We start from the raw sequence: 21,511 nt of genomic DNA on the forward strand, positions 1-21,511 counted from the left end.
CATATTCCACCAGATCAATGCATAAAAGCACCCATTTGGTCCTTGTTTAATGGTCCGCAGGCAATCTCTGCCGACCCGATTTCGGTTTCCTGAAATAGTCGTTCCCCGTGCGTTTCGTGACTTGTGAGACGTCACGTCCGAGTTCGCCCCAGGGAATAGGATCAGCGGCAAGGCACGAATCCAAACTCAAATGTGCTGGGAGAAATAATTCCTGAATCATATCTTGACTCCAGAATTCTCTCACCGCATGTGCCGTGCATCCCATTATTGATTCGTTGTGCTTGAGCCATTGCGACTAGTATGCTTAATGCCTTCATTGCCATGGACTAACTCAAATCAATGGATGCAGCTCGTCGGCAGCACCGACCCCATGGGAACTCATGTTCGAGTCGCTGTGCAGGTCGGGATGCAACCCTGTGCTCTGTACGCCGTTACTTCCCTGGCCTAGATGATCCTCTCCAGGTCACCTTCGGGCTCCAAATATAGTACGGGTTTGTCAAGACTCGTCCCTGGAACAGTCGGCGGCCGGCTCGGAAATTAGCCACGCATCCTCGGTCCACTAGAATTCAAAACATGGCGATTCAAAGGCCATTGTTTCCTCGATCTAGAGCATGATAGGCCGATAACTTTGCGAGAGAAAAAGAAAAAAAAAGGCAAAGAGAATATCAGACCTGTCGCTTCATGCAGCCGATCACACGAACCGGCCGACTAATGAGAGCTAGTATTGCTAGTTTGATCAGCAATGCCGGGGTTCATTGGACCCAAAAGTTTGCTAGCAAGTTGGTTAATTAAGCGAGACGTGGGCCAAGGGCCTGGCTGACGAGGTCTACAGTGACCATGGCTATAGATTCCCATGGCTAACAGAATTATACGACCCTGCATTGATGAAACCACGTCAGTGGACTAAAAGATGCTAACCCGTTGGGATGTAAATCGGTTTCCTCATGCGTGAAATTCTGGCCACACTCACAGCCCGCCGTCGCCGACCCCAAGTTCACTGGACAATAACGACTCTGCCCCTGCTTATCTATGACCTGTACCTTACAGGCTTGCCTCTCGGTGCTTGGGGCGTGATTGGTAGTCTGATCCTTTTTGCAATCCTTCCTGCCCCTTGAGTATCGCCAAGGGTCGAGTTAGCAGCCATATACGAAGTTAGACCACTCGTTAATGAGTGCTGTGAACTTAAATCGCAGATCTTTTCCCAATAATTCCAATGCCGATGCATGACACCGCACCTATTTGCTTTTTCCCTCAAGCTACGTCGAGTGGATCGGCCTGCGCCTTCCATGCATCTAGTCTATTTATCATCATAACCCACGGATTCTCTGACGTTACTGAGGACTCCCAACCCAGGCCAGTGTTACCGGCAGGCAGGATCTAAAGGCTGCGACGCCCTTCCCACTTTCCCGTGCAGGCATGCTGGAGTGGAATACCTCTTTTCGTGGACATATACATAGTGGGGACGAGGGCTCTGCATGATTCTTCGGTTCTGTGACTACTTCCAGCCACGTTTCTTGCGCTCTCTTGCGTGTCTGAAGCCCGACTTGACAGCCCGGTTTGCTGCTTAAAATTTCGGTCGCCCTGTGTGTGAATGGCAGATGATGTGAAATATAACCACCAGGAGATTTTCGCGCAACCTCGAGGCTACCACAACGATACCCAGTCGGGCCACTCCTGACTTCGGAATTTGCTCCCGATAAGTGTCCCGGTTTTCTGTCGCTCATCTTATCTCTTAAGATGCGGGCATTCCCTGCGCTTGCGCTGGTGGTCTATCTGGTGTCATGCTTATGCGTGATTGGAGCCTGGGTGCCTCTCGGTGGGCGCCATACGCATGGAGGGTTAGCCATCATACAAGCCAGGGCAACAGACCCGAGCTCTTCGACAACAGTGGATGCGACCTCAACTTCTGACAGTGCAACGACAAGCGCCACGAACACGAATCATACCACAGCGACGACCAATTCGACTTCAGCATCGGCCGCAACGACTGCCGCGTCCACGACTGTGGCATCGCTCAATACGTCGGCGCCATCGAAAAGTAAGTTGCAACTTGTGGTTCCGCGCCTGCTCTTCGATGCCAACCTTGCACAGATGAAACGGATCAGACCGCTGCCGGAGAACTGCCTCTGGAGCCTTTGATTACACCCGCATTAGGTGTGAGTGGAGTCATTCTCATAGCCAGCGGTGCTTTTCTCGCGTTCATAGGAATTCGGAACTTGCGGTAATTCCAGCATTCCATCAGAGAGCCTGAATTGATACTTAACAAAGTCATAGAGTTCAAGTCTTTCTGTCGACCGCCTTTTTAACCAGTTTAGGGGTCACTGTGAGTAAATAGATATGTTGGCAGGCATCCGAGCGTCTCTGACCTTCTATCCCTCCCAGGTTCTCATTGTCTATGTAATGAACCCGCCCGTTCGTACCGCAATCCAAGGGGCATATCTTGTCGCTGTCTTTTTCACGGGGGTTACCTTTGGAGCCCTCTCGCTTGTTTTCAAAGAGCTGAGCGAAGGCCTTGGATGTCTCCTAGGGGGATTCTGCTGCAGCATGTGGCTCCTTTGTCTGAAGCCAGGCGGCCTTTTGACGGAAACGGACGCAAAAAGTGGATTTATCGGAGCATTTTCGGTGGCATTTTATGCTTTGTCTTTCAGCCAATACACGCGCCCATATGGACTGATGGCATCGACCGGGATTTCCGGAGGCACGGCCGTTGCCTTGGGAATCGACTGTTACAGTCGGGCCGGTTTGAAAGAGTTCTGGCTCTACCTATGGGGTAAGCATTCTGCTGCAGGATCCTTGCATACTACAGCGTATTCTAACCGTTTGTCTAGCTCTCAATGATGACATCTTTCCTCTTGGCACCGACACCTATCCAGTGACCCGCAACATTCGCGTTGAACTCGCCGCGACGGTCATCATTGCTATCCTGGGTGTTGTTTCCCAACTCAGACTGTGGCGTGTGATCCGGGAGAGAAGACACAAGGACGAAGAAATGCGCGCCGAAGAGAGACGTCAAAAGGAGGAAGCTGAGGCCGAAAACTCGAAGCGTCTGGAGGAGGATAACATGAAAGAGCGGATGGAGTGGGAAGCCAAATACGGAAACAACCCCGGGCCAAATCTGCCAGAGCTCCCTGGCGATGCCAAATGTCTCGCGGATATCGAGATGGAGAAGGCCGACGGGATTGACAGTGTCTCCAGTTCCTCCGGGGAGTCATACCGGTGCTCTGATTGTCGAGAGCGGGCGGATAATGGCGAATCTGCGTACGCCTCCTCGGTCACGTCTGATACAAGCGGAGCCACCGAAGGCAGCCAGACGCGACAGCAAGACGACGATATGCCCAAAAGTTTGGATGGAGAGGATTCGAGTCAGGTGCCTGATGATAAAAATGCCGCTCGGATCAAAATGTTTGACGGCACAGTTGCAGCACAGATGCGTGACGATGAGAGCTCTGATATGACAGCTATCGTTGGCTCAGACACGGACTCCGATCGGGTTTCTGAAGGGTCTTCTTGGGCCAAGTCGTCGGTGAAGAACAGTGTCAGGTCTGATTCTCAAGAAGCGCTTATACCTCCAAAGGACAATTCCCCATCCTCCCATGAAAAAACGGATGCAAGGAGTGGTGCTGCATCTAGCAGTCCTACGATAGCGGCGGAGGGTGAGGTTGCGACAAAGGAACCCTTAGACGCAAAGGAAAAATCTACAGATAAAGAGCCATCGCCTTCCATGGTGACGTCTTTCTCGAGGGGCAATGCTGGGGAAAACATGGACGATCGAAGTGTCTACTCACGAGAAGTGGAGGACCAAAAGCTGCATCCAATGCAAGCGATTGATGCGACACAGGAGGAAAATGATGGCGCACCGGATGAAAAAGGAGACGAATGCCCGGCCTCTTATTCCACGCCGCAGGCAAAGGATAAAACCACTGTAGACGAGAAACAGGAACTTCGCAAAGAAGATCCTGAACAGTCTGAGCTAACAGGTGAAATGATCGAGAAGACCGACCCAAATAACAACAAATCACAGGCCAGTGTCTCAGAGGATACGAACTCAGGCCCAGAATATAAAGGCCCAAAGCCTCCCGAAGCGCAAGAACCAAGAAGCTCTTCGGGGACTGAGAGCTCTTCCAAGAAATCTGAAATCAGCACCGGCAAGCGGAAATCCTCAAAGCCAGAACCTAAGACCAAAGCCAAGCCGAAGAAGGAGGAGCCAGTCAAGCTGGATGCAAAGGCTGTGAAACATTTACCCCATCGAGCATCCAGGATGATTCAGTCCTACCGCACCGATGAATGGGCAAAACATTTGGCGGACGCGGAGATTCCCGAGCCCGAGCCCATCCATTCCGTTGAAGACGAACAGCACGAGGGTCCAGAGGAGACCCAAGAAACTGCGGCGCCGGTAAATGTCGAAGAACTGCTGCAAACGCCCCTGAATGCACGACCGCCGCCTGCGATCGAGCACACCCTCGGGCGCCAGCCGAGCAATGCCAACGAGGGTCATCGGATGTCTCACGGATCGCAAACGCAATCGCGCCGAGACTCCAAGGCAAAACGGAGATCGTCGCGATCCAGCAAAAACCTTTCAGGGTCGTCTTTCCCGTCAGCAAGCAGCTTGCCTCAGTACCCACCTGCAGCGGCCCAGCCTCCTGCCGCCCAAGGGCCAGCGACTGGCCTTCAGATCCAAGCGAGCGCGCTGCCTCCGATTTCTACCGCCGTTGAACCCTCCCGAGAGGAGGTCGAACCCCCTAAACCGCAATGGAGGGGCCCACCAGCGCTCTTGGATGTGCGCGAGGGCCTGATGCGCAGCCGGTTATCATCCTTCTCGCTCGGCTCGGACCCTTGGTCTGCGCGTAGTAATCCGGGGATGTCACCCGTCGAGACTTCACCGCGGCAGACTACTTACCCCATCCTCGAAGAGGGAGACAACCTGCCACTTTCCCAACGTCGAACCATGCTTCACCAGCAGATCATTCCAATGTCGCAGACACCCGCCGTGCCGACGCCCGCCCCTGCCCTTGCCCCTGCCCCTGTTCCGACCAATTCGCAGGCCACGATGGCTGCGTGGCGGGAGTATGTGCGCGAGGATCTGTACGACAAACGCAATCCGTTGGCCAAGGCGAACAATTCCGCGGCGGCGACGGCAAACCGGAATCCGTTCGTACAGGCCGAGCGCAATGCATCCTCCGTCAAATTCGGCACCCCGGCCGCGGAGAGCAAACGGCGCGGGGACATGAGCGACTTGCATCGGAATGCGATGCGACGCATGCAAGCCATGGCCAACCGAAACATGAATGGGAAATGACCCGCCGTACTTCCCTTCTTTGTGATGATGCTGCATCGGTCTGCGTATCGGATGGCTCTATGACGTCGACGCCGACGCCGACTTTTGCGGGATGGGCCTCCGTCCCTTTATTGATGATGTCCCTTGAATGTTTCGGAGTTATTTATTGATTGTCATGACTTGAGAGCCCGGCGATGAAAGGGTTGCGACGAACCTAATGTCTGTAACGGGCCATAATGGATTGGATGTAGGCAGATAGCGCGATGGACCTGGACCGGTGTGGATACGTTAATTTATTTCCGTTCTTTGTGTTCCCGTCGCCAGCTCTTGCAGTCCCTTTGTTTGGCCCAAGAAAATGGATCAATAGTTTCGGTCTCGACCCATGGGCGGGCGCGTTGGGATTCCCCGAAGCTATTGGCGTTAGGGTCGATCCCTTCGAAGGCTAGGGTAGGCTAGGGTAAATTTAGTAGCGACGCCAGGGGGGGCCGAACAATCCGCCACGCAGTCCGGTCGAGGATCACCGACATGACGCACTGCGACGGCTTATTTTTCCTTTGACCGGGGTTACATCGCGATGATTGGGTGCCTCGGAATCGAGGGCGCGATCTTGCCATCCACCGCGATCGAAGGACTCCGGAGATGCACGAACGTTACACGTCGCGTTCAGAATGTTGGTCGATTTCTCTCCCCTCTCATGCAATGCAGACCTGGCATGGCATGGCAGGGTGTCCCTCCGGATGATGTCATGGAGGGGAGGATTGTGTGTCGGGCAGAGGGTGAAGTCGCAAAGTTGGAGCCTTGGTCGATGGTTTCGCCGACGGGTGGATGGGAACCGGGATGGGGATTAATAGTGGGTTCATTATGGTCTTATTATTACTCCTATGGACTCTAGGGATTCCCTTGGGTTCATGGCTGGGGTTATTTATTTACACTGCGGCTCAGACCCGGTCTTTTTGGTTTGTTCTTGTTTTTTGTTTCCCACCATCGTGTGATTTTCGGCTCCCCGAGGACTGCGTATATGACCGAGGGAGGTATGAGGTGAAGTCATCGAGTGAGCTATATCTGGAGAGCTCGAGAGATCCACCGGTATGATTGGCCTGAATCCTGAATGGTACAGCTGCTGCGGAGTACTTACAAAACAGAAAGAAAAAGCAGACACACTCTGACATCCCATTGAAATCGACCTATCCTGTTGGTGTACAGCAGAAGAGCAAGAGCAAGAGCAAAAGCAAAGAAAGAAGAGAAAGAAAAGCGAATGTTGCGCTCAGGCCGTCCCGTGACCCCGGAGCCCCTTTCTGCGCGCCGTCCAATCGCCGCCGTTCTGCCGCGAGTCTCCGCCGTCGGGCGTCGTCTTGGCCTGAGTCCTCAGGTTCTTCATCGTCCACCACGGCGTCTCCTCGTCCGCCTCGTCTCCCTTTTCTCCCCCCGTCGGCTTCCCCCTCGGAAACGGCGTCCTTCTCGCCCTCCCATTTGCACCCGCTTTCATCGTCCGAGGCTGAAGACTCCGCCGCCCCCTGCTCTCGCTTCTCGCGTGGCTACCGCATTCCGCGCCCGTCGTTCGAGGCCCACCGGCCTGCATTGTCCTCGGTCGATCGCTCCTCGCGATCCCTGCCCCGGTCGAGAGACTCTTCCTGGATCCCCCCCGCCATTCTTCGCCCGCCCTCCGTGCGACTCGCCAACCCCGTCAACTACGTCCCGCGAGCCACCCCTATTGCCCTGCCTCATCCGTTCCAGATCTCCGACGACAACCTCCCGCTCGAAGCTCATCGCGACGCCTACCCGCTCCTCTCCATCCCCGAGCAACGTCGCAGCCGACTGACCCCCTCTCCCAACAGCTTGGTCGTCGAACACAGTCAGGGGGAGCTCGAGAGTGGGCGCTCTAGCATCGCACTGCCTCGAGGGAGGCGCAGTGGCGCGTTTGACCATCGCGGCCTTTCTCAGGAGATGTCCGAGCCGACGGTCAGGAATGACAGCCGGGAGGCAAGCAGTCTTCGTCCGCCCGATCGGGCCCTTCTCGGGCTCGATTCCGCCGGTCCACGAGGCCCCTATGATGATGAGCGACCTCGACATGTGCAGTCGCAGACCTCCCTACGGTCCCAATCGCAGATCGCCTCGATTCCCTCCAACAACATCATCCCCCCGGCCAGTGGCGAACCAGAAGTGGCGGAAGAACTAGCTTGGGGCCCGGCCCATCCGTGTTTCCCTCATATCAACTCCCATGTGCCCATCGGATCCGATGAATTCATGACGACGCGACTCATTCGCATTCGGCGCGATTGGATGGTCAAGGGGGACCTGGCGCCGACCTTCTCGAACCTTTACCCGGAAATCCTAGACCCGTTGCTGCCGGAGCAAGAGTTTCGCAAAGTGATCGCGACGGTGAACGACGAACTGATCAAGGCCTTTGACCCGTTCAGCTTCCGAAACTGGCTGGATGGCGCGTTGGGATTGCTCACGGGCTGGCTGTGGGAGGACATCGGCGCGCCCGCCATCAAGGGTCACCTTCGGCGGGTGGAAGACTGGATCGAGAAGTGGAACCGAGAAGTCGGTGCCAAGGACGGGGTGCATATCTGGAGTCTTCGACGGACGGCCTACATGTCCCTGGATATCCAGATCCCCGATCCCAAGGTCGGTATCATCCACAGCGAGGGCGGGACGTCCATCCCGGGCACCAGACCGAGCAGCGGTGTTTGAGCCTGCTGTCCGTCCTTCATTGACCTTTCTTTTCCTTTTTATTCCCCTTCTTCTTTTTCTCTTCTTCTTCTTCTTCTTCTTCTTTTTGTTTCTATTGGATTGTATTTCCCCCTTTTCTATTCTTTTTTAATTCCTTCTTCCCACCTGAAGTGGCAGCTGCATGGATTCTAGCGAACTTTGGATGTGACCCTGGATCCCCCCTTTTTCTTTGCATGTCGCCTTGACTTTACGATATCCACGTCCATGTTTTCAGACTGTTGATACCATTCGCTTGGCCTTGGGAGCGGTCTACGCTGCCCATGTGCGTTCTTTTCTGTCGATATCTATTTTATTTGCCGTGCCCGACTGTTGTCTGTTGTCTATAAAAATCGGTCTGGGGCGGATGTGTTGTGGATAAATTTGAAACCGGGATGTGATTTAGACGGAGGATGGGTGCGAGACCAAACTAGAGTAATAGTAGTTATAGTCGGCCAGACAGAATAATCGACTCGCGAGTCTTTGCACTAGTATTGAGCACATACTGCCTCCATAAACTCCTCCGTAGGACGACTCCGTCGTTAGTGGTGGTGGCCTTCCCCACCCGCAAAAGCACAAGCTCCGCGCTGCATCTCCGACGGCCGTTCCACCTTCTTCCTCCCCCTTTCCTCTCCTCGTCGTCTCTTCTCCCCTCACGCCCTCCTCCCTCCTCCGCCCTCTCCTCACCATGCTCTCCGGTATTCTTATCTTCAACCAAAAAGGCGAAAATCTCATCTTCCGCGCCTTCCGCAATGACTGCCGCCCGCGCCTCGCCGACATCTTCCGCATTCAGGTCATCTCCAACCCCCAAGTCCGCTCCCCCATTTTGACCCTGGGATCCACGACCTTCAGCCATGTGAAACACGAAAATATCTATCTGGTGGCGGTGACGAAGAGCAATGCCAATGCAGCCCTGGTGTTCGAGTTTCTGTATCGGTTGATCATGCTGGGAAAGAGTTACTTTGGGAAATTCGACGAGGAAGCGGTCAAGAACAATTTTGTGCTGGTCTACGAGCTGCTGGATGGTGAGTTTGGGATGGCGAAAAATTTGCCAGTGGACAGAGGCTGACTATCTCAGAAATTCTTGACTTCGGATACCCCCAGAATACGGAGACGGACACCCTGAAGATGTACATTACGACGGAGGGGGTGAAGTCCGCCATCGCCAACTCGCCGACCGACTCCAGCCGGATCACCATGCAAGCTACGGGCGCGCTCTCGTGGCGTCGCTCCGACATCAAGTACCGCAAGAACGAAGCCTTCGTGGACGTGATCGAAGATGTCAATCTCCTCATGTCGGCCACCGGTACCGTGCTCCGCGCCGACGTTAACGGTCAGATTGTGATGCGGGCATACCTCACCGGCACCCCGGAGTGCAAGTTTGGCCTCAACGACCGCCTCCTTTTCGACGGCGACGGGACCAGTACGTCGCCTGCGGGCAACCGCGACGGCGCCATGAAGGCGACGCGCGCCGCGGCGGGGTCGGTGACGTTGGAGGACTGTCAGTTCCATCAGTGTGTGAAGCTGGGTCGCTTCGACGCAGACCGGATCATCTCCTTTGTGCCGCCGGACGGCGAGTTCGAGCTCATGCGGTATCGCGCCACGGAAAACGTCAACCTCCCGTTCAAAGTGCACCCGATCGTGCGCGAGGTCGGCACGACGAAGGTGGAATACAGCGTGGCGATCAAGGCAAACTACAGCCCCAAGCTCTTCGCGACGAACGTGGTCATCCGCATCCCCACGCCGCTCAACACCGCCAAGACCACGGAGCGCACCAGCCAGGGCCGTGCCAAATACGAGCCCGAGCACAACAACATCGTCTGGAAGATCGCGCGGTTCTCCGGCGGCAGCGAGTACGTGCTCACGGCGGAGGCGACGCTGACCAGCATGACGCATCAGAAGGCGTGGAGCCGCCCGCCGCTCAGCCTGTCGTTCAGTCTGCTCATGTTCACGAGTAGCGGGTTGCTGGTGCGATACCTCAAGGTGTTCGAGAAGAGCAACTACAGCAGCGTCAAGTGGGTGCGGTACATGACTCGCGCGGGAAGTTATGAAATTCGGTAAGTCTTGCTTCTGCACACGCCGTTTGCCCGATAGATCCTAACGACTCTACAGTTTCTAGCCGGCTAGTCTACTGCAGGCAGAGTGGCCCGATCCTATTGAAATCCTGATATCTTCCTTACCTTACCATTACCATGAGCTCGGTGTTTGGCGTTCTGCATCTCACGACGGTTGACCATTTCACTATACCTTCTACCCTTTCTACCACCATTCTACATACAAACCAATCTTTATAATGCCGCCAAAACATAGGCAAATGACACTAGTAGTCCTAAAAGCCATCGACATGAACACCTCACAAGACAACCAAGTCGGAATCATATTAGCACCCTCAAAAAGAGTATTCCGTAGAGTCGATAGAGACATAACCGGATCCAGGATCCACGCTCGACAGACAAAGCCTTCCATTGTTAGAAACTCATAGCCTAGCCACGGTATCCTCAACAGGGATAACCACGAAGACAACTGCAAGACAAAGAACAGATGACCAGGCACTGCGCTCGATCCAACACATAATTTAATATAAAGATAGGCAAGAATCAGGGTTCGCTATCCGCAACAGTTACGACGAATCAGCAGTTTAAGTTGTGAAGAATGATGTCAGTCTAGATTCAATAAAGAGATGTCAGCTAACATGATTATGCGACCAGATGAAACTTTCAATAGATTGGTAGCCGAGATGATGCCACAGAGAGAGATGCATAGAATACAGTGAGTTCAATATAAATAGTAGATAGATCGTAGAATACAAACGCCCGGAATTAAGCGATCAAGCTGGAACCCTAGCAAGAGATAATAATAGTAAGACAGAACCGGGAGTACCAGACCAAAGCCACGGCATAAGCAAAGTGATAGACAAACACAAGGGTCAGAAAAGAAGATGTTCACGCAACCAGATCCCAAAGACAAAAGAAAAAGAGATAATAATACAGATTTCATACCACTGATGTGCGACAATGTGGTGCTCCAGGATAAGGGAGAAGTAAGAAAAAGGAAAAAAAGAAAAAAAGAAACAGAAAAGAAAACAATCCGTGAGACCCATAGAATACATCACAACATAATATCCATCAAGTATAAGAATAGTGTTCAAGTAGAAGGAAAAGGAGGAATGGGAAGAGAGTAGAGGAGGACGCAAGTTACATCCAGTTCTCATGTAGGCGCCCTCGCACCATTCGTCGTCCTCGTCGCAGCCCCACGTCGCCATCCCCGAGAAGGGCCTGCCATCGCCGCCCGACGCTGGCATTATCTTTGCCCATGCGACGCGCGCAATCATCCCAATCTCGCTTGGACAGCTGGAACTTTTCCAGTACCAGCTCGACGAGTCGCTGGTCATCGTCTGATGTCCATGACTCAGTATCCGACACGGCAGGTTCTTGCGTCTCCTCGATCGACGGGAGTGCAGCGTCGGGGTTGAATGGCGACGCGCAATTTCCTTGTTTCGAATCGAGTTCGTGTTTGCGCCGTTGCGCAGGAGAGGGAGGCGATTGTGTGACGGGTGGGGTGCGAAGAGAATAGAAATCGGATTGCGAAAGTCCTAGTGGTAGGTCGTAGGGGACGTACCGACGGCGTTTAGGGGTGGAGAATCTGGCGTTGCGAGAAGGTGTTTGCGCATCGGCGCTACCAGCATCTTCTTCTTCGAAATCAAGTTCGTAGGAATCGCGACGTCGCTTGTTCACGTCGCGAGGCCGCTGGGGCTTAGGAGATGGGATGGAGGAGGTTTCGTTCTGTTTTTGCTTCCGCGACCGGGCGGAAGATCTGGGTTGGATCTGCAGAGGACTTTGGAGGCGCGGCGTTTTCGAGCGTCGCGGAGAAGGGGCCGGAGAACCACTTAGAAGTGATTGGAGAGCGCGACAGGTGCCCACGAGGCCGTTGTTGGATGGGAAATCGTCGTCTGACGGAGGAGGGGTTGTGAATAAGCGACTGGGCGTCAAGCGCGACCGAGTTGAGGGGCGACGAGTGTCGCAAGGTAAAGCGGACGGGAGCAGCATGGTTGCGAAGCGAGAGAGAAACCGCTGATGAAAGAATGTGGATGGAAATGAGAGGCGACCGCGACAGATCGATGGGGGTGGTGGATTATTATTGTGATTGCGATGCGCGCAGGCGGCGCTGCGATTTGCGCCGGAGGAAGTTTTGACGAGGAGGGAAGCAGACGGAGGGTCGAAAAAGCGCCAGATGAGAGAGAGAGTATCAGCGATTCCTATTATCGAGAAAGCGATAGATGCGACGGCGAAAGACGGATGGTGGGATGGAAAACGAGGATGGGAGAGCGAGCGAGCGCGCGAGAAAGAGAGTGTTGGAGGAAAAAGAGCGACGGGGCGGGTTTAAACCGGAAAAGGAGGGTTGCCTTGGCTGGGCGGCCGCAAACGGCGGGCGTCCCGTGCAGAACGTCACTCTGTCAATGAATTCGGTCAATGAACGAATGGATCAATGAGGTCTTTCTCTCGACCGGTGTTTCAGCTATGGCAACGGCAACAATAACAATAGCAATGGCAGTAACAATAGCAATGGCAGTAACAATGACAACGGCAATGGCAATAACAAAGAATGACTGGGATGAGTTGGCCGCCTGCTGCCCTCATTCTTTCCGCCAGGTCTCCTTTCCTCTACTCTCTCCTTTGGATCCAGGGGACTGGCTCTATTATGAAGGTCTACAACGGCCTTGAAGGGCTGACTACGTCTCCTCCCCTCCGTGGGTTCTGGTAGTGAGACATGCGCAGGAAGAGCCACCCGGGAGGGATGCACCATGCAAGGCTTCATAACGGACTGCTACAAAAACCGCCGATACAAGGGGATCCCTCCCGAACGGCGAGACTTGGTAGAAACTAGGGAGATCGACCTGCGACATCCCACTTTTCCCGTCAAAATGGAGTGCAATTTCCAGTTTCCTCCATCGCGATAATGGCTGGCCCGTGCCGTAGTGGGACGCGCTTGGAGTCGCATTGCAGCTGCAATGCGCGGTAATTGTTCGGCCTTGCAGGTGTTTGATGGACCGCAGTTGAGTTGATTCTGGCATCTCTCCGGAGTATCGTACACTGGTTTATTCGATATAGCCGTTGAGCTATTCTGGCCGGGATACAGGTTGGTCTACAGTTCAAGGACGAGGGGGCAGACCTGGATTCCCTCCCATTCGGGTTCCTCTTGAGTCCCTCTAGGACATCTCAGCAGGTCTCCCCAGGAGATCTTGGCTCTCTGTACGGCGGATACTATAAGAAATCGCTCTTTCGCATCCTCTGACTTCATCCTCTGACTTCATCTTCTGACTTCATCTTCTTCCCCGTGACTCACCCCGCTCTTTCCAGATCCGGCTATATTGAAACGCGAGACGCGTCGCGAACGCGTCTATTGCGCGTTCGAAACACCCTCGCGCGTCAGCCAATCGTAGCCCCGGAAGCTGCCTCAGGTGATGCAATTTAATCTGGAGGCTGGATTTTGCTAGGTCAGGCACTCACTCACTCCTTTTACTCCATACACCTTACCATCTTATCGAACGACCCACCGAGAATCACCCTGACTTCATGAGGAGGGTCCCGACCACGCTTCCATTCTTTCCGATGGTAAGACATGATGGAATGTGGCCATTGACGGAAGATCGGCCCAATGGCAATGACGCTTGTCGGTCTTCCTTTGCTTCCTGCCCTTGGAGTGGTGGAGCCCCGGTCAAACCCGCCCTGTCTTTCCATTTTTCAAGTCCAGCCATCGCTTTGACGGCCTGAAAGTGCCTTGGGCTGCCCCTTGCGTCATGCGCCTTGATGCGAACTGCTGTTCGGAAAAGTTGTAATGACGAATGCCCACTCCGCTTAGGCTTGCATTATCTCGGAGATTACTGTCACAAATTCTACGAACACGCCAGGGTGCTGAGATGCGGACTGGCGCAAAGCCAAGGCCGTGATCATGCAACCTGGAAGATATGCCAGAAGATGGCGTCTGGTCATCTGCCAGCAACAACCACGGATACAATCTACCTACCAACCAGGAGCTAGGACTATCCCTGTGCCCTCGACTACGATAATTGCTTCCATTGACAGGGCAAAAGCTCCCTCGGACTAGGGGTGCCTAAACAGAAGGCTGGGAATCAGCTTACGACGGTCCAGTAAAATCGCCAGGCCACTTGAGGACGCGAACTCCAGCCACCCGCCCCCGAACGGTATCCCACGTCATGCAAGGGGCACTAGGAACAGGTGCAACCAGAGCACACAAATCCCCGAACAGTGGGGTCGCCCCATCGTCCGGGTATGCACATCACGCTGACACATGCACGTCCTTGTTCTTGGAGTACGAGCCGTGAAACCGTCCAGGATCCCTTTCCTCCGTGGATGCTACCCTGTACTTTCTCTTCGACCGCTCCTTTTTCCACATGGAGGACTCGATTGGCAATCCGGTCGCCTCCTTGAGTCTCGAATCCCGTACCTCTTTTTACTTTCAAAAGATCGGCAGCCCTTAGGTCCAGACCTCACTTCTAGAACCCAAGATTGGACCGAAGTCTGCGGCCGTGGAGTGCATGAGGAACCCTGCTTGCATCAGTAGGCTCCTCCTACACCGTCTTGCCCGTCAAACCAATACCAATAGCTCGTAACTAATCATCTAGGGTCTGACTTTCCTTCTCCACTCGCACGGTACCGCTATGAATAATACTGACCGACATGGACGCACCAGTGTCCCTACCTTGCTTATAGACACCTATACCACTGGCTACAACCAGCAGTCCTGGATCCCATCTTACCCCCCTCGCTCATAGTATTACAATATTCTACGGTGACGTCCAACGGACAGGCGACAATACGCTCCAGCAACAGAAGCCCGCACCGTCATCACACGTAATGTCTCATCCCATCCTGAATTTCGTTGCAAAGGGCCCCCCTCCTTCGATTACATATCACGAGATCCTCGAGCTCGGGTGACCTCTCAAGGGGGCCAGCGTGACTTCACGGTCTTAGCCCCTGTAGCAACCAGCTTAATCAACACTGGTGGGAGAACGAGCTAGCTTTCCTTCCTACCCTCCCTTTTTATGACTATCCTTGTCTAGCTCGTGAACTCCCTCCTCTTCTCAACTCTATCAAACAGTGTTTTCCCCCCTAATATCATCGTATATAATATGCCTGCAAGGCCTTTTGAACCGGATTCTCAGTAGCAGTTGAACTATCCAAAGCCATTCTACATCGAAATTAATCTCTACGTTCCCAAGGGATATGATGCTCAGACACCCTGCCAATAACTAGACTTGATTCCGGTTAAGTAAAGAAGTACACCGTGCACACAATGATTTAGCCAGCGATTTGCCCATCATTAACCAGGATCTCCGCAAAATTTACTTCTTGTCCTCTCGATACTCGTTGGCCCCATAGACAAGACGCGGTTTCTTCCCGGTAATACAGTTGCTAACTTCCTCATATACCTCGCCATCGTCGTCATCCCCGTGAATAGGGCTCGGTTGGTCCTCTAAGCCTTTGTTATTTAAGACCTGGGCTTTGGCAACATCATAATACTGGTAATCGGAAGTCACTCTTCTTCTTATCACCTTTGCATCTTGACGATCATCCGCATGAGAGCTTTGCGTATCTTGATGTGGAGAAGTAGATATTCTAGAGCTTGAGTTTGGGTCAATGGGAGAGTTCGTCTGAGATTGACTGCTTATTCCTTCACGGACAAAGGTCAGTGGATCTTTCATCCTGCGAAGCGGTGGGAGGTCTGGGTCCGAAAGGGTGGTAGAATCGAATGTGTGGTTTCTTTGGGGACTCCACCCCCGCCTTGTGTCATCTGATAATTGTGACTGAGAACCTTGGGCTTCCGCGGAGCTCTCAGATTCATTTATAAGATCGGACAAATGAATCGTCAATTCTCCATTGCGCTCACGAGGCTTCCAGTTCTTAATTGACCGCAAATAAAGAGCGTCAAATTCCGCCTTGTGCGCTGGGTTGCTGAACCAGTCATGGCCAAGAGCTTGCTTTACATCCATTCGTTCCATTTCATTGAGGACAAGCAGTCGCCGGACAAAATCTGCCGCACGTTCCCCAGTGTGGTTCCGTTGAAAATCGGCTTCCAGCTGCCCCAGACCAGTGGTTTGGGCGACTTCTAAACGGCTAGTCCCAGTAAAATCATCTTTAAACGGGATGTCACCAGTGAGAAGGACAAAAGTAACACAACCTAAAGACCAGAGGTCAACGGCTTTTGTATAGCCTTGATCGGTCTCGTGGAGAACTTCTCTATAATTTACTTAGCAACTCTGCACCAGACTCGAAGAAGGGTACTGACGGGGCACTGTAATCCAACGTGCCAACGATTGTCGACATCCTCTCTAGTCTAGGCCGTACAAATCGAGCGCATCCGAAATCAGTGAGAACGACTCTACACCCATCGGCCAGTGATGTCATGAGAATGTTATCGGGTTTGAGATCCCGGTGGACGATATCTCGGTCATGCAGGTAGTCCAAGGCCATGGAAATCTGGCGCACGATGACGGCTACTTCGATATCAGGAAGCCTCCCACCCTTGTACTGGATGAAGGAGAACAGGTCGCCTGCTGTGATCAGGTCTTGGAAGAGGTAACTATCCATTTCTCAGTTAGATAGCACAAATATGAGGAACCATCACAAACTAACATTGTATTACTGGACTTGATGACCCTTTCGACGCCAATGATATTTGGCTGCAGATTCATGAGTCAAATGCATCTCCATCTCTTCTCGTAAACTTACATGAGAAAGTCCCTCCAATATCTCAGCTTCCCGGTCATAAACTGCCAGCTTCTCCTCGAGGGTTCTTAGTCGACGAACAGCCACCACCTTGCTCCTTTTGGTGGAGTCAAAGAACCTAGACCGTGGCTCTTCCTCTAATTCTCGGATAAATCTTTCTTTCAATACCCTGAGATCAATGATCTTACAAGCAAGTTGTTGACCGGTATCTTTCCGAAACGCCATGCGCACCTTTCCATACGCCCCAGAGCCTAGTATTCGTTGCGTGATGACATATTTGTCCCCGAAAGCCTGCAATAGTAAGTCTTAAGTACTCGTGCAACACTCCACAGCGAAAGCTATTATAGTCTCACCCTTGATTCCATGCTCTGAAGGGTATCCAGGCGGTCCTGGTTCCGATTATCACGGCAAGTGTAACGGAGAGAAGTTCCGGGGCGCAGATGTAAGATGTCACCATCGCTGAGCAGGTAACTGCCATTCCCTTTTCCCATGAAGTATCCATTCCAAAGGGTACCGTTTCTCGACAGATCCTGGGCGTAGACCAGGGGTGCAAGTTCCTGGGGGTTATCTCGGTCGAAGATGATCGTATATATGCGAAGTTGCCTCCTAGAAACGTAGCGGTCTTCCAGGTTGTAGTCGCTTGGGAGTTATCAGCGGGAAGGCATATGTAATGCAAGACTGTCCATAAGTACACATACCGGGATGATAAGTTACGACCAACGTAAACCTCCTGGCTACTGTTCATAGGGAAGGAATGGGAGGATGTTTCGGTTTCTGGATTCCACTCTGCTATAGTACCGACATAGCAGGGGGTATGAGGTACTTCAGAGACTCCTACTTCAGGGAGAAGGAATTGAGGATGGCTGGTCATTGCGTAGTAGAATGATGGATTATAGTGATAAAAAGTGTCAATGATTTAGTATAATAGATAATATGACATGGAACGACAGGCTAGAAGGGAGATAATGATGGTTGTTTGTGATGGGGAAGTAAGAGGGAGATCAGGGCCAAGTCAAAGAAAGAGCAGCGAGGAAACACCGCCAGACGGGGCCGGTCACCTGCTCCTGCCCATCTTTATGCTCAACCTCAACGATATGCATTTACACAACGGGATGGTATCATTTGGTCTGGTGTTGACTTCTATTCATTCGTGTCTCATTGTCATCTCAACATATATGCCTTTCAACAATGTCTAGTTCCCTTGCATCCGCCGAATACGTTCTTCGGCCGCTCTTGCGCGACGCTCTCTTTCCAGTCGCATTCGCATTTCCGGTGTCATTCCTCGCATCTCTTCCTCCCTCTTCTCAGAAGCGGTTTTCTCAACCGCTCCCAGTGATCGACCGCCTTTCTTTGTGACTCGAGAGGCGTCCCGGGCAGCGTCCTCCTTCTTAATGCGATCAATCTCCGCCTTTCGCCGGTTAGATTCTTCCTCTTCTGCGGTCTTCCGTTCTCGTTCGTTCCGGCTATCGGCTTCGGTCTTTGAAATGGCTGATGGGACTTTAGTAGCGTCCCAGTTCCACCTGGATTCTCCGAGTTCGTGGCGGGCGACGCGGAAGGCATCACGGGTGGCCCGATCTCCGGCAAGCTCGAATGGCGTTCGTCCTTCAGTGTTGACTACCGTTGGATCAGCGTCGGCCTTCGTCAAAAGAGCTAAAACCATCGACGACGAGTCCGTGTTGGCAGCAAGATGAAGGGGCGTAGGACAACGGAAGTTTTGTTGCGAATCGGAGGGGAGGAAGGTAAAAGATGGGGGAATGGAGTTCTTGGAGAGGTAGGAAAGTAAGGCGGGGATTTTGGAACGGCGAATGAGGGCTTGTATCTGGGTCGTGTGAAGAATGGCGGCCTCGTCTTCCTTCGAGAGCTTGGGCTTCTGTGGTTGCGGTTTTGGAGTCGAGGGCTTCGATGCCTCCTCTCGTTGCTTGGCCTCGGCCGCGGCGAGCGCTGCCTCGTCAACCTGGCTGACCTTCACGCGAGTGAGTTCCTTGAAACATCTCATAAGCTCCGCCTGAGTAGCCCGGCGAGTACTGAATGGGAATCCTCTGATCCTTGGATCATTGTGCTTCATGACCTGGCCATCATGTTGGCCAAAAAGAATTCTTCGGTTGGTACTGCCGGTGGCCCGAACAAACAACAATTCGGCGTCATCGATCATTTGCTTCCAGTCCCCGAGCAGCTCTCTAACCTCCTTCTCATGCGCAGCTTCATTGTACCTACGCAAACTAGAACCTGCGGAATGAGCAGCCCCTCTAGACGCATCACTGGCAGACTGCGATCCACCCTGTTTCCGTCGAGTAGTATAGCGATGGAACGTCTTGTGCGCAATCACACGAGCCTGTCTCTCCTCAAAGCCGCCTTGTTTCCGATGAATTTCCGGGGCCAAAGATACGAGCATTGCCGCAAAATGACCGCCTCCAATCATGCACATAAAGATATGCGGACTGGAAGATACGGATGGCTTGGGTTGTCCACTGGTTGGCGCTTGGATTGGCGCGAGTTGCTTCTTTCGGAGGGTATCGACGAGGTGCCCAGGTTCATCTTGTTCGACGTTCGAGAACATGGCTCTGTAGATGCCCAGAGAAGTGTTGGATGGCAGAGTCGAGCTCGAAAACCAAAACAGAGGGTGCTTCCCAGCCGTCCTCCGCTTCGGCGAATCCTCGTCTTCGGCATCCTCGGCCGCCTGGGACAACTTGGCCTGCCTTTTCAGTAAGGCCGCGAGTTGCCCTTCGTCCTTTTCATCCTCCGGTTCAGACGATTCGGACCCGGATATCGATTCGTCGAGTTCCCCGATCGCCTTGGTGAATTGAACCTCATCCAGGGTGGGATGTCCTCTCAGTTGCGCCCTCAGATTGTACTTATGATGATCCGACCGTGCATGTTCGCGCTGCTCCTGCACATTCAGATACGACACCTTGCAGAGCGAGCACAAGGTGGACGTCGCGATGGCATGTTCCTGGGGAGTTTCCGGGCGCTCTTCTTCCTTAGACTCGGGGATGGTCGTCGGCTGGTACTCGGTCTTTGTCGTCAGAGTCGAGAGGAGTTCTTGCGGGAGGTCATAGACTAAGCAGCGTGCACGTTAGCGATCGACATTGAGGTATCGTCTTTCAGCAGACTCTCTGTAAGATGACTTACTATATAGCTGTCTCTTGAGGAGATCCTCCACGGAGGGGGGTTGCGCGACCATTCTAGCACGAGACACGAGGACGCTGGAGAGAATGCAGAAGAGAATCGGATCGTCGCAAGACTTGCGATGCGGCAAAACCCCGCCGTCGCGGCCTCGCTTTTAAGGCCCCACCGCCTTCCAGGCTTCCAGGCCGCCCCACCGCAGGCTGACCAGGGCTGTGCTGGCCGTGAGTCATTGCGACAGTCAGAATGAGTAATTGTTGTGGCGTGAAACAGAATGAATCATTTGGAGAGGGCTATGGCTGAAGCAAAGTTGGATTGTTGTTAGCGTTGCGTGGGGGCATTTAGGGATCGAGATAATCTGAACTATATAGTACTTGGGGGTATGACGTAGGACGAGGCGGACACAATGGGGTATTAAATGGTATGGATATTTATAGAATAGTACACCAGAGACGTGCAATAAGCACGTGTGCCATGCTGCGATTTCATATCCAGTCATGGTCATCTCCGATGAAGGACAACTCATAGACCCCAAGGAAGCAACGTCAAGCCTCACGCTTCACCAATGCAACCGGCGGAACATACGTTTTTCGTCCGTAGAGGAAGTAGTAGGCAATCGAAAAGATCAACATCCCGCCATACATGAGCAAACTCCAGTTCATCGATTCCGGCGTCACCGAGGAAGTGAGAGGGAACATGACAAAGACGAATTCCGGGATAAGAAAGGCCAGCGCTCCAAGATTGATCAGAAGGTCCCCATCGACCCAAAGACCAATGACGAGGGGGAAGAGGCTCCCCTGAAATCCTCCTCCAGGCGACACAGGCAACGATGACAATGTAAGAGTTGAGCAACGATCCGATAGTGAGTGTGATTAAGGCGTTGAGAGCCACGGTTGAACCGATGTTGATGAGCTCGAAGACGTAGTCGGGATAGTGAGAACAGCCAGTCCTTGGATGATCGTGCCGCCCAGAAACGCAATGGAAGCAATGGCACATTCCCAGCCAGTCGCACACAGCCAGCCTTCGTTATTCCGGGGCTCGTCAGTAAGTTTCTTGCAGATGACCTGTATGGCGATAGCGATGCAGACCAGTAGTATAACTTAGGAACTTTTGACAGCGTCGAAGTGCGAACTCTGAAACCCAGTGGTATTGTCCCCCGGCAGTAGGTGCCCTGTGAGGCTAATTATCAGATTGCTCTTTTGCGTCGAGAAAAGACTGGGACATAGGGCTTCCGCTCACATAGAAGCCATCTGGGCCAGACTGGCGAAAAGAAGCGTGACACCAACAGGCCTTATCATCACTCAGAAACAGTGACAGATAGCTCTTAGTAGGATTCTTTATTAAGCCTTAATTCAAAATGGAAAGGTCTCATTCTAGTGCCTGGAACGGTCTGCAATGGGTAGTAGTCCACATTTTATATTAACATGCCGCTCTGGCTCGGCGAACAAAGATTTCCCCAGGTTGCTCGACACCATCCAAGCTCCGATCCTTGGCTGCAATTAATATCAGCCCAGGAAACAAACCCGTTCAACCCTTCGCCCTGCACGTTCGGTGGGTTCTGATACGTGTGTCGCCCACTAGGGTTAAGTGACCGATGATCCTGGGTTGATTAGTGTAAATCGATGTTGCCACTACCGCAAGTATCAAATCCATGGCA

General features: G+C 53.0%; 9 protein-coding genes across 9 annotated transcripts; 5 read left to right on the forward strand and 4 right to left on the reverse strand.

The window, feature by feature from the left end:
• The first annotated feature begins 746 nt into the window (after window positions 1–746).
• On the forward strand, window positions 747–1,161 carry P170DRAFT_431486 (uncharacterized protein). The gene is made up of 2 exons (XM_024848047.1): window positions 747–779; window positions 833–1,161. The coding sequence occupies exon 2, from the start codon at window positions 945–947 to the stop codon at window positions 1,113–1,115; it is 171 nt and encodes a 56-aa protein (XP_024708959.1). The 5' UTR covers window positions 747–779; window positions 833–944; the 3' UTR covers window positions 1,116–1,161.
• Window positions 1,162–1,737: 576 nt separating this feature from the next.
• Window positions 1,738–5,296, forward strand: P170DRAFT_469152 (uncharacterized protein; the record flags this gene model as incomplete). Its single annotated transcript, XM_024852597.1, has 5 exons — window positions 1,738–2,038; window positions 2,092–2,221; window positions 2,275–2,323; window positions 2,383–2,770; window positions 2,829–5,296. 5 exons carry the CDS (start codon window positions 1,738–1,740, stop codon window positions 5,294–5,296), a joined length of 3,336 nt encoding a protein of 1,111 aa, XP_024708960.1.
• A 24-nt stretch (window positions 5,297–5,320) lies between these two features.
• On the forward strand, window positions 5,321–6,109 carry P170DRAFT_431488 (uncharacterized protein). Its single transcript, XM_024848048.1, has 2 exons — window positions 5,321–5,418; window positions 5,490–6,109. Exon 2 carries the CDS (start codon window positions 5,539–5,541, stop codon window positions 5,719–5,721), a length of 183 nt encoding a protein of 60 aa, XP_024708961.1. The 5' UTR covers window positions 5,321–5,418; window positions 5,490–5,538; the 3' UTR covers window positions 5,722–6,109.
• P170DRAFT_1677 (ERF4 family protein) lies at window positions 5,699–8,178 on the forward strand. The gene is made up of 2 exons (XM_024842609.1): window positions 5,699–6,361; window positions 6,422–8,178. The coding sequence occupies exons 1-2, from the start codon at window positions 6,101–6,103 to the stop codon at window positions 7,967–7,969; spliced, it is 1,809 nt and encodes a 602-aa protein (XP_024708962.1). The 5' UTR covers window positions 5,699–6,100; the 3' UTR covers window positions 7,970–8,178.
• Window positions 8,179–8,592: 414 nt separating this feature from the next.
• P170DRAFT_504604 (AP-2 complex subunit mu) lies at window positions 8,593–10,320 on the forward strand. Its single transcript, XM_024854213.1, has 3 exons — window positions 8,593–9,009; window positions 9,063–10,041; window positions 10,097–10,320. The coding sequence occupies exons 1-3, from the start codon at window positions 8,673–8,675 to the stop codon at window positions 10,101–10,103; spliced, it is 1,323 nt and encodes a 440-aa protein (XP_024708963.1). The 5' UTR covers window positions 8,593–8,672; the 3' UTR covers window positions 10,104–10,320.
• A 420-nt stretch (window positions 10,321–10,740) lies between these two features.
• On the reverse strand, window positions 10,741–12,324 carry P170DRAFT_431491 (uncharacterized protein). The gene has a single exon (XM_024848049.1). The coding sequence runs from the start codon at window positions 12,028–12,030 to the stop codon at window positions 11,179–11,181; it is 852 nt and encodes a 283-aa protein (XP_024708964.1). The 5' UTR covers window positions 12,031–12,324; the 3' UTR covers window positions 10,741–11,178.
• A 2,968-nt stretch (window positions 12,325–15,292) lies between these two features.
• P170DRAFT_481610 (FHA domain-containing serine/threonine-protein kinase) lies at window positions 15,293–18,028 on the reverse strand. The gene is made up of 6 exons (XM_024853869.1): window positions 17,430–18,028; window positions 17,085–17,370; window positions 16,735–17,022; window positions 16,639–16,685; window positions 16,292–16,585; window positions 15,293–16,242 (listed from the first exon to the last, which is right to left on the reverse strand). Exons 1-6 carry the CDS (start codon window positions 17,600–17,602, stop codon window positions 15,348–15,350), a joined length of 1,983 nt encoding a protein of 660 aa, XP_024708965.1. The 5' UTR covers window positions 17,603–18,028; the 3' UTR covers window positions 15,293–15,347.
• On the reverse strand, window positions 17,676–20,162 carry P170DRAFT_431494 (putative C2H2 finger and ankyrin domain protein). The gene is made up of 2 exons (XM_024848050.1): window positions 19,861–20,162; window positions 17,676–19,788 (listed from the first exon to the last, which is right to left on the reverse strand). Exons 1-2 carry the CDS (start codon window positions 19,910–19,912, stop codon window positions 17,924–17,926), a joined length of 1,917 nt encoding a protein of 638 aa, XP_024708966.1. The 5' UTR covers window positions 19,913–20,162; the 3' UTR covers window positions 17,676–17,923.
• Window positions 20,163–20,179: 17 nt separating this feature from the next.
• P170DRAFT_1749 (uncharacterized protein) lies at window positions 20,180–21,025 on the reverse strand. The gene has a single exon (XM_024842631.1). The coding sequence runs from the start codon at window positions 20,848–20,850 to the stop codon at window positions 20,407–20,409; it is 444 nt and encodes a 147-aa protein (XP_024708967.1). The 5' UTR covers window positions 20,851–21,025; the 3' UTR covers window positions 20,180–20,406.
• Between the last annotated feature and the right edge of the window lie 486 nt (window positions 21,026–21,511).

The sequence above is a fragment of the Aspergillus steynii genome (genome assembly GCF_002849105.1).
Source record: "Aspergillus steynii IBT 23096 chromosome Unknown P170scaffold_1, whole genome shotgun sequence".
NCBI lineage: Eukaryota > Fungi > Ascomycota > Eurotiomycetes > Eurotiales > Aspergillaceae > Aspergillus > Aspergillus steynii.

Bases quoted from the DNA above. Each gene is read 5' to 3' on its own strand.
- P170DRAFT_481610 (XM_024853869.1), bottom strand. From the start codon at position 17,602: ATGACCAGCCATCCTCAATTCCTTCTCCCTGAAGTAGGAGTCTCTGAA. The intron at 17,371-17,429 runs GTATGTGTACTT...ATAACTCCCAAG, and splicing joins GGTCGTAACTTATCATCCCG to CGACTACAACCTGGAAGACC. The intron at 17,023-17,084 runs GTGAGACTATAA...TTACTATTGCAG, and splicing joins TTCAGAGCATGGAATCAAGG to GCTTTCGGGGACAAATATGT.
- P170DRAFT_504604 (XM_024854213.1), top strand. From the start codon at position 8,673: ATGCTCTCCGGTATTCTTATCTTCAACCAAAAAGGCGAAAATCTCATC. The intron at 9,010-9,062 runs GTGAGTTTGGGA...TGACTATCTCAG, and splicing joins GGTCTACGAGCTGCTGGATG to AAATTCTTGACTTCGGATAC.
- P170DRAFT_431486 (XM_024848047.1), top strand. From the start codon at position 945: ATGCGTGAAATTCTGGCCACACTCACAGCCCGCCGTCGCCGACCCCAA.
- P170DRAFT_431494 (XM_024848050.1), bottom strand. From the start codon at position 19,912: ATGGTCGCGCAACCCCCCTCCGTGGAGGATCTCCTCAAGAGACAGCTA. The intron at 19,789-19,860 runs GTAAGTCATCTT...CACGCTGCTTAG, and splicing joins CCTCAAGAGACAGCTATATA to TCTATGACCTCCCGCAAGAA.
- P170DRAFT_431491 (XM_024848049.1), bottom strand. From the start codon at position 12,030: ATGCTGCTCCCGTCCGCTTTACCTTGCGACACTCGTCGCCCCTCAACT.
- P170DRAFT_1677 (XM_024842609.1), top strand. From the start codon at position 6,101: ATGGGAACCGGGATGGGGATTAATAGTGGGTTCATTATGGTCTTATTA. The intron at 6,362-6,421 runs GTATGATTGGCC...CAAAACAGAAAG, and splicing joins AGAGCTCGAGAGATCCACCG to AAAAAGCAGACACACTCTGA.
- P170DRAFT_431488 (XM_024848048.1), top strand. From the start codon at position 5,539: ATGGACCTGGACCGGTGTGGATACGTTAATTTATTTCCGTTCTTTGTG.
- P170DRAFT_1749 (XM_024842631.1), bottom strand. From the start codon at position 20,850: ATGTGCCATTGCTTCCATTGCGTTTCTGGGCGGCACGATCATCCAAGG.